At 34.6% G+C, this 10,718-nt stretch overlaps 1 protein-coding gene across 1 annotated transcript in view; it reads right to left on the bottom strand.

Moving 5' to 3' along the window:
• LOC106876031 (6-phosphogluconate dehydrogenase, decarboxylating) overlaps nucleotides 1–10,703 on the bottom strand; it is a 38,606-nt gene extending 27,903 nt beyond the window's left edge. The window contains exon 1 of the mRNA XM_089354454.1: nucleotides 10,556–10,703. Within this exon, the coding sequence (XP_089210580.1) occupies nucleotides 10,556–10,569 (14 nt within the window). The 5' untranslated portion in view covers nucleotides 10,570–10,703. The remainder of the gene's footprint in view (nucleotides 1–10,555) is intronic.
• Nucleotides 10,704–10,718: the final 15 nt, after the last annotated feature.

Below are 10,718 nucleotides of genomic sequence, written 5' to 3'. Positions count from 1 at the left end.
ACGTAAATGCACAAAATTATGTACAGAAAATACAAGTCAATTAAATTCCAGCATTGCTGGATTTTCGCCATTTGTTTATCTTTGTATATATTAGAACTTTCAAACTATTTATAACTTCTAAATACAAACAAACAACAAAAATAACTGTAAAAATCTAACAATGCTGGAATTTAATTGACTTGTATATATATATATATATATATATATATATATATATAGGAACAAATAGAAGTTGAATTTTACCAAGGTATGCATGTAAGCAAACATAAATTTAAAAAAACTCTTATATGAGAGATACACACACACATATTTTGTATACAGTTACACAATGCCTTTCTACTTTCCTGCTATAGGCATAAGGTTTGAAATTTTGGACAAGAGGTCTAGTCAAATATATCAGTCCCAGTACAAGGCTGGTATTTATCAACTCTGAAAGGATGAAAGGCAAAGTTGACCTCAGCAGAATTTTGACAGAACATAGACATGGTTCGCTGTGCTAACAATTCTGTCAGCTCATCACCATATACAAAATACACACACACTTTCATTTTTACAATATTATATAGTCACATGAAACAAAAATGCATCTCAATCATAACAGGATAGCACACTGATGCACTGTAACATTGGTGAAGAGGCAGAATGAATTATACCTTTATTTGATGTATTACAAAGCTGAACTCACAGCAAGTGTATTTAATATAAACATTGAGTTTTTTTGGTTAAAAACTGTGCCTGTCCAACATGAAAATAGTAACCATTGACTGAATTCCATATATGAAATTCGCATTTCTGCAATGAATCGGAAATCAAATTTTTATACTTAATAATAAATATTTATATTTTTAGTCTACCTCATATGCTTACAGGGTTCATCCTCTGCTAGATAACCCTGACTGTTTCAGTTTGTGCAGTAAAATGGCTTCCACTACCACTTTTCAAGGAACAATCAGACATTAATTGTTCCAATAATAATAATAATTAGAAATTCTTTATTTTCTTTGTTTCTTTTGTTTGTTTGTTTTTTACAAAAAATATTTCTGAATATAATAAAGCATGTGATTATAATAGAATTGTTTTCATTTGCTTCTTTCATTAATATGATGACATTTTCAGACCATATGAATAAGTTTATTCTTCAGCATTTTATGTCTTTTTGTTTCTTTTTTCATACATTGCAGAGTTTATCTGGGGCATTTTTAAAGCTAGATGCCCTTCTTGTTGCCAACCCTTTTAGACACATCTTACAACATGCAAAGACACAGTGTACTAATTCTAAAACAGGGCTAAACATGGGTACTGGGATGCCCGAAGTTTGTTAAAGCTCTCAGCTGAATAAAAAAAAAAAAAAAACTAAAAAAAAAACTATATGTTGATAATAAATATCTGACAACTTCACAGATGTGCATTTTATTTCCAACTTAAACACTTCAGCAATTGAACTAGTCTAATATTTGACTTAATTCAACACATCTCTCTACCAATTTTTAATTAGTTTTCTAATTCTTCCATCATAACAAAACAAAAATGTTTTTGTCAAACTTGTTGGTTATATAGTATAACTTTCCCACCTCAAAAGTAAGCTGTCAAAACTATTCAAACACCTCTTGACAACTGATAAAATGTTATATCAGAAGTCCCACAACATTTTCCTTTCTGTACATGAATGTATTACTTGCTGGTACTTCTAACCACACATACACTCTTATATAAGTAATATAAATCATCATTCCTTTTCAACTTTACACATGCAAACACACAAATTACTGAAACATCCTCCAAGGAGGACATAACAAACTAAACCTTTCCCTTCCACCTAAGACAAAAATTATATATCATCATCATTTAATATCTGTTTTCCATGCTGGCATGGGTTGGATGGTTTGACAGGAGCTAGCCAGTTGAAGAGCTACCTGGGCTCTATGTGTTTCGGCATGGTTTCTATGGCTGGATAACCTTCCAAATGCCAACCACTTTACAGAGTGTACTGGGTGCTTTCATGCAACATAGGCACTTTTACATGGCACCAGCAAAGGTGCTTTTTATGTGGCACCAACACCAAGCTCACAAGATTAGGATTGCTCAAAGACAATCACAATTTTACTTAGCTTGATGTGTCTTAAGCACAGCAAACTGCCAGAAGTCACAGTCCCTTGTTATCTGCTTGGTGAGACCCAATGTTTTAAGATCCTTTCTCACCACTTCATCTCATGTCTTCCTGGGTCTACCCCTTCCACAATTAGAAATCGCCACTTCTTGATGCATCTAGCTTCATTTATGTGCATTACCTTACTGCAACAGTGCAGTCTTCACTCTTGTACACTACATCTAATGCCTCACATACCCAGTTTTTCTCTCAAATCACTTACACTCTGTTGTATATGCACACTGGATATTACCCAGCCAGTGGAGCATACAAGCTTCATTTCTTTCAAGCCTTTGCATGTCCTCAGTAGTCACTGCCCATGTAGCATAGTTGTTTGTATATAATAAAATGAATCAAAGAAGCAAGAACAGTAAACTTTGTTTGGTATAGGCTTCATTCAGATTAGAAATCATGTTTTTACTAAAATAAACTGGAAGGATTAAAAACATTAAGAATTCTTGAACCTATACAATCAATTCTTCATGTTAGGTACATTTTGTGTGTGAGTGTATGTGTTTAACATTTGGATAATGAATATTTTAAGGAACAAATAAGGAATGTTATGTCTGCATAGATGCCTTGTATCAAGACAGGTCACAGATAGCATGAAAGTCACGGAATGTAGTCTGTTTGCATTAATTTACTCTCTATTTAGAAATAGCTACCAATCCTACAGTTGATTTAAGTAACAGTCAGCTTTAAAACAAATGCTCCAAAGAGAAAAGGGTGTGATTTAACCAGTTTGATTTTATCTTGATGTCAAAAATGAAAGCTCTATGAATAAATTAAATGGTCAACCTGGTAGATAAGTGAATAAGGTTTTAACAAATATAAGGTAAATTGTAAGCAATCCAGTATTATTGAAGAGAAACTTATGAAGTAATAAATAATTATAGCCAACTGAGAACTGGTGATGTGAATATGGTAGAATTAGGTGATTCATGAGTAAGCTAGAGATGTTGACCAAAGAAACATATGAAGGGGTTGAGTACTGATCTAACTGATGTAGTTAATGGATGAGAAAATGGCTGGTAATGGAGGATGTGTTGCATTGACCTTACTCCAATATAAAATTATTAGATATATCTAATAATGATCAACAACTATAGCAGTGGCAAATGGCGGTTGTAGCTACACCTAATGCCACCAAATTTCAAGGGATATAACAAAAGTTTTCCATTAAGATTTGTGATTGAATAAATGAGTAAAGGTTAATATTTATAATGAATTTGCCATTTTCGAAGGGTGTGCAGAGCAAACCTGGAATATATGTCCCTGAAATAGAGTATGCTCTAGCTGTAAATATAAACCATCTAGTTAACATGATGAGTTTCTCCTTTAAATTAAATCTACTTTTTAAATGTCACAACTATAGAAACAGGTGAGGGTTGGTGGCAGGAAGTAGGTAGCATTCAATATATAGTTGAAGATGTATTTAATGAGTAAACAAGTTGACTTAGCTCTTTATCTTCCTTAATTCTCTTATTACCAAATTTTAATTGAAAAACACTACCTTTGATTAAATTAATTTAATGTCGTTTTGAGATTTCTATAGTGTGACTGTTTTTATTTTCAGAATGACATTGTAAGGTAGGTGTGAAGGCTGGATTTGTACAATGCAAACATAGAACAAGTAGAATATTTTGACAGGATATGACTGGTTTAATCCTTTAGCATTCATACTGTTCTGTCAAAAGTAATCCTTATTCATTCACATTGTTTTGAATTAATCTTGCATTATCTTGTAGCTTTGAGATTTGGAAGGAGGTAACTGTTCATTTTTAGAATGATATTGTAGAGCTGGTGTGAGAGGCCAGATCTAGCCAGTTTGGACATAAAATAGGTGGAATATTTTGGGTTGATATGACCACTTTGAATGTTAAAGTTTCATGAATGTAAAAGACAAAAAATCTACAACCAGCCCCTCAAACACACATCTGTGTGTGTGTGTGTGTGTGTGTGTGTGTGTGTGTGTGTGTGTGTGTGTGTGTGTGTGTGTGTGTGTGTATACATACACACATATATATTATAACTTAGTCAGGAGGGAAAGATCTTGCCTATGACACTTCACAGGACTTCTGTGCCAGGTGAGGGGAAGTAAGGTAGGTATCTTTAAACCAGAGACCTGGCTCAAAAATTTGCAACAGAGTAGGCCCCAAAAAGGCAATGAAGGACCACATAGTGATGTTTAATCAAGGAAACAAATTAAGAAGAAAAGCTGTTGTTAAATGCTTTACACTGAAATGATATTCTCTTTGGAGATAGTGAAGTGGCAAACAAATCATGAATAAAATAATTTTAAAAAAATTCTATCTCCAAAAGTCATCTTTTCTTAATGGTCCAATTTAATACAAATATATATTCCTTAACACTTTAACGTTTAAACCGGCCATATCTGGTTCAAATATGCCAACTGTTTTATGTTCAAACTGGCAAGATTCAGCCTCTTACACCTACCCTACAATGTCATTCTAAAGCTAAACAAACACACCATTGAAATCTCAAAGCTACAACATAATGCATGATTAATTCAAAACAATATGAATAAATAAGCATTACATTTAACAGAGTAATCTGAATGCTAAAGGGTTAAATATCAGAATGATGTAAGGTTAGTCAATCTTATCAGAAAAATATCTTTTTATAACCTACGAAGCTACTTGTCTTTTATTTATATATATCTATGTATGCATTGAGCAAAAGACCCCTTTTGGTCATAAATGACCATGAGACTGCACCTAGAAAATTCCCCTCTGAGACACAAGTCTGGGCAAGGTTGTTTGTGGAAGACCGCCAATTGCCCTTGCATACCAGTCTCCCATTTGTCAAGCTTTTTTGATTTTCCAATCACATGCAAATGGTTGCAGGCAGTTTTCTAGCTGACGAAGTTCTTTTGCCAGTTCTCAAGTGGTTTTACATGGATCTTTCTCAATGACAGTCTTTAATTGACCGTCATCGATGACAGCTGGACAGCCATTATGCTCACAGTTTTCAAGGCTCAGGTATCTACTGCAAAATCTTTTAAACCATTTTCAAGCTGACCACTCACTGGTCATTTCCTCACTAAACGTTTCATTGATATTGCAAGCAATTTCAGCTGCTTTACGTCCTTTTTTGAAGTTGAATAGCAAAATTGCTCGAATATTGCACTTTGACAGCTCCATTTCAAATTATTGTAACAACGGTGAAAAAAATATCAATTTTAATTTGGGCAAGTCAATGTCTGTATTATCAGACAATTGCAAAAAAAATGTTTAAAAATATTCAAAACAGCAAAAATCCCATACAAATTCTTCTGGTTCAAAATGTTGCTTACTTTTTACTCAACCTGATAGCAAAAAATGGGGCCTGTATGCAGTTACTGGACCTGCTAGAAATAGCAGAGAAATCTCCCTAAAACCATACTTAAAAGAACACATTGGACAATGTGACTCTGGAAGATGGGATGGTCATAAATAGATAAGCTTTGATAAGAGACAAGATTAAACAAGGACCATAATCTCTTTCTTTTTTGTTTTATAAACTCCATTAACAATATGTGGTGTTGTTTACAAATGGCGTGCTTAAAAGTAACAAAGTTAGAATCCACTCCCTTATGTATATTTATCTATCAAGCTTATCAAAACTACTTTAATGTCTTATTGTTTGTATCTATAGAAATGTTTGGAGTTGCAGCTGGTCAACTCTGATAAACATTTATTTTGAATAGCTCAAGCTTCTAAGCTGTAAACCCATGGAGGTATAATTTGCAGTAGATAATATTGGGTTCTATATAATGGATTACTGTTTCACTGAATTTGATTTACTGACTTACAATTATCCCATAGTAAGATCATAGAAACAATTAAACTGTTATTCCTACTCAGAACTTCAAAAACTTTTTCTTTACATGCTCTCAGATAACTCATCTAAATTTTTTTTTTTTTTTTTTTTTTTTGTAGTTGGAAAGGCAGAGTCCATGACTCTACAAGATATTCACAACTGGTGCGAAGAAGACATCTTCACACTGAAGACCTGGTCCGAATGTTTGCAATGGAGTGGACTGCGCTAAAGGCCAGGTAGTGAAGAGTTAAAGCCAGGCAATAGATTAACTCTTTAGTATTCAGATTACTCTGGCAAATGTAATACTTATTTACTTATATTGGTTTGAATTAATCATGCATTATCTTACAGCTTCAAGATTTTGATGATGTAATTGTTTATCTTTAAAATGACATAGTAAGTTTGGTGTGAGAGGTCAGAGATGGCTGGTTTGAATATAAAACAAGTAGAGTATTGGGATTGGATGTGGCTACTTTAAAAGCTAATGGGTTAAATCTACCACCCAAGAAGGTTGTATGTGAACTCAGAACATGAAAAATACTACAAGGCATCTCGTCCAACATTCTAATATTTCCAGCAGTTGACCACCCTACAGGAATATTTTATCTATTGACCAGATTCAATACTCAGAAAAGGAGAGGTTAGTAGAAAAGTTAAACTTGGTATCTTCAATTTAGTTTTTGTGGCAATCCACACCTGCAGTCATGAATGCTGGGTAATGACCAAAAGGGTACTATTGCAAATACAAGCAGCTGAAAAGTATCTCTGGAGTAATGTTACTCAACAGGGTACATAGACTGGAAATCAGAGTGTCTCTCCAAGTTGAGCTGTTACTTCTCTACATTAAGAGGTCACAGCTCTAGACATGTGATCAAAATGTCACTGGCTCTGATGTAGCAGATCTATAATCGAAGGCATTGCAGTCATAATAATCTTATCTTTTTAAATATCTAGAATTACATTCACCAATGTATCCTTCCCTTTTTAAGATAGTATGATGTGATAAGGAAAGTTACTATTTCTAGTGACATGTAAAAATAATAAAGCTATGAGTGTGTGCATATATTAATGGTTTAAACATTGTGTAGACAAATGAATTAACTAACAAATCTGAATAGCCCATCCCAGTACTAGCTAGGTGCTTATTTTTTTAAACTCCAGAAAGATAAAATGTAAAGTTGACCTTACAGAATTTGAACGAAGAATGCAAAATGAATTGACAATGTTGTCTGTCTTATATAAGAAAACTTGACTGTTTTACTTGACTAAAAGTGAAAAACCTTAACAGAATATGATTAAAAATTTTAATTGGTTATAAAATGCTGAAGCTTATCAGTGTGTGTGTATGTGATCATTATCATCATTTTTCCATGCTGGGATAGGTTGGGAGGTTCCACAGAAGATGGAAAGCCAGAACAGTGCTCCAAGCTCCAATGTCTACTTTGGCATAGTTTCTACAGCTGGATGCCCTTCCTACCACCAACCACTTTACAAAGTGTACTAGGTGCTTTTTATTTGGCATTAGTGCTATGAGGTCACCAAGTAACTCACAAGACCCTCAACTGAACAGAGAATAGTATTGAAGGAGATGGTTTTGTGCCAGGTGATGAGAGATTAAAATAGGATAGAGGGACAGAAACAGGTGTCTAGCTGGAGAAGAGATACATGGTTACCCAGCTGGAAAAGAGAAGGGGAGGAGAGAGAGAGAGAAATAATAGTGGTGGAGATTTATCAGGGTGTACCCTTAATATGCAATGAGGGGAATATAAGTAGAACAGAGAGTTGGACAGGATGAATAGGTAGGTAAGTAAATTTAGGAGAGTGTGAAAGGAGAGTGGCAGACAGGGATGGAGAGGAATGCAGTGAGTGGTGAACAGAGGTAGAGAAGATATTAGGAAGAGGAGTTGTGGGAGGAGTAGATATTAAGAAGATGAGTCGTGGAGGAGAGATTTGTCAGAGACAGATTTTGTGCAGAAGGCATAGACATAGACATTTATATATATATATACTATTCTTATACAAGAATGTTGTTGACAGTGACTTCAAAGTTTTGCCCAGCTATGCTACCACAGGCAGAAACCTCGAAGTCAATGTCAGCATTCTTGCATAATAATAAATAAATTTGCACATTACAAAAGTACAGAGTAACCCATCAGATTAATGTAAAATTATTTTTATTATAACTGAACTTAAAAACAAACATTTATCTATCTACATATATATATATATATATATATATATATAAGCCACAGAAATGGTGATACATCAATGTCCGCCACTCTTGGATGGTACTGAAGGTGGGTTATCTCACCTGTCCATTACTTTCAGGTGTTTTAACACCTGGAACTTTCAGAGAATTTTCTCTACCACACCAAATCACAGCCTACCAGTAATTACACAAAGCATATATGTTAAGTGTATGTAATTGATAATATATATACATACACACACACATGCACATTTGTAAATGTAAAGCATTATTCTAAAACTATATATTCTAATTTATTTTTCTTGCTGCAGATTCACACACAGCAAATTTTAATCAGCTCAACATGCTCAGTTCTTTTAGTACAAAGTAATCAATCATGAGATTTAAAATCCAATGAAACCAGGTTTTAAAAACAATACTCTTTTTCTCCTTTCAGTCACAGGACTGTAGCCAAGCTGAGACATCACCTTGTAGGGTTGATCAAATAAACTAAGCCCAGTACCAAGTTTAAGTCTAGTATTTATTCTCCATTTTTTTTTTTGTCAAACTGCTAAGTTATGGGTGTGTAGATAAACCAATATCAGTTGTCAAGCAGTAAGAGGACAACAGAAACATATATATATAAGTATATGACAGATTTCTATTTAATTTCCATCTCCCAAATTCACTCACAAAGTACTGGTCAGTCCAGGGCTATTGTAGAAGACATTTGTCCAAGGTGCCACACAGTGAGACTGAACCCAAAATGACATGGTTGCAGTAAAACTTCTTCAGCATCAAAAACTTAAAATTTGTTGATATCAAAAATAATCGACAAACATCCTCTTCTGGTGGGGATGGCTTGACAGCATGTATCATGCTTTTTACTAATTAAACAGACATAGGCACCCTCTTGCCCTAGTGGAACATCCATGATGTGAAGCTGGAAAGAGGGCTACACGAGCAACTTGAAATGAAATGTTTGTTCAAGGGTACAATGTGGCACCTGGTCCAGGAAATGAACTCGTAACCTCATGATAGTGATCCAAATATTCTATCTATCAGGTCACATGCATTCACACAGTTTAACCATAAGGTAGGGCTTACTTAAGATCACAGACCCTCTGAGACTGGTGTAAAAACAAATGTAGTTAATGTTTATCTTGAGTGACAGATCAACGACCACAGGAAAAATACGAAAGGAAGATAACAAAGTATTCCGGATGAGTGACGCTTTTAGAGGATTGGGGGGAAAGTGGTTAAAGTGAAGCAGGGGTTATAATGATAAGTGGAGAATAGGCGAATGTGTTTGGGTTGGTATACCAGCTTGCTTCGATGAACAGAGGCGATTGTGATAAGTGGTTGAAAAGCAGAGTGGATAAACAATACGTCTGTGAGCAAGAGGTTGAAGTGAATTGGCGGTTGGAAGCTAATATTTGGAATGTAGTGTTGCTATGTTCTGAATAAGATTGCGAGCCACTGAATTTGTAGATACCTTGCAATCTAAAATTAAGAGCAAGTAGCAATCAAACGGAACCCGGCACCCGACGAACTGCTTCTTGGTTGAAGTTATTTCACAGCATTCGTAAAAGGCATATCTTAACTTCGCCCCAAATAATATGGGTCAAACATATTGACCCGAGATCAAAAACGAAAAAAAATTAGTGTAATAGGTGTAAAACAACTTGCTGTGAACGAATATTTTGATTCGGAATTGAGTGCATTCGAAAAGACAACTAGGAAACAGAGAGAGAAGCCGGGAAATACAGATAAGATACTCGATAGTTTTACCATCCGTCAGATGGACGCAATAACATGCGTGCGACGTGACAGGGTATATAGGTCCATGGTTACCGGCACTTATAGGCATGAAAGAAAAAAGGTTGCATTTAAGCTTATTTAATGATTCAGTGGACACCAGCTAATGTCAGGTACTTAAATAGTAATAACCGAAAAGGATTTCATAAGATCGATCACTCTGCTGGAAATAGCAGTGAATATAGTCCTGAATCATCTATGATGAGAAGTTCGCTTGATCAGAGCTGACTTGATGGCTAAGCAACAATATATTGATAAAACTTTTATAAAAAGTCAAGTCATAACAGTAGCGCAGGGTGACACCGCAATATTGTGAAGTAATTAAAAAGTGTAAAGCAAATTTGGTTAAATAAATCAGTCTCATTTCATATCGTTCCAATTAAGTGCAAAAGCAAAATACAGCATCGGTAATCCTGGTATAGTACGTCTTTTAACAGAAACCAAAAAGGATTGAAAGTAAATTATATTCTGTCTTTCTTTATAAATGAAAGTATTCGTGGTGCTAAAACAAGTAAAACTGTAAACTTTAAAAAGTTTAACCTTTTATCCATAATTATTAAAAGAAAAAATGTTTAACTTACTTTTGTTCTGACATTTTGCTCGCTAAAGTAATCTCTGAAGAGGACGGTGTTGACTAATTGACTGAAAGAAATTAAACAAACCAAGGTTGTGGGCAAAGCTGGTTATCTCCCTTAAATCTTAACAGTGCCATCATACGGCTCTGCGGAACAACTAATTAAGGGG

The sequence above is a fragment of the Octopus bimaculoides genome, chromosome 6, assembly GCF_046866305.1.
Source record: "Octopus bimaculoides isolate indiv1 chromosome 6, ASM4686630v1, whole genome shotgun sequence".
Classification (NCBI taxonomy): domain Eukaryota; kingdom Metazoa; phylum Mollusca; class Cephalopoda; order Octopoda; family Octopodidae; genus Octopus; species Octopus bimaculoides.
This window is presented reverse-complemented; position numbering and strand designations above follow the sequence as displayed.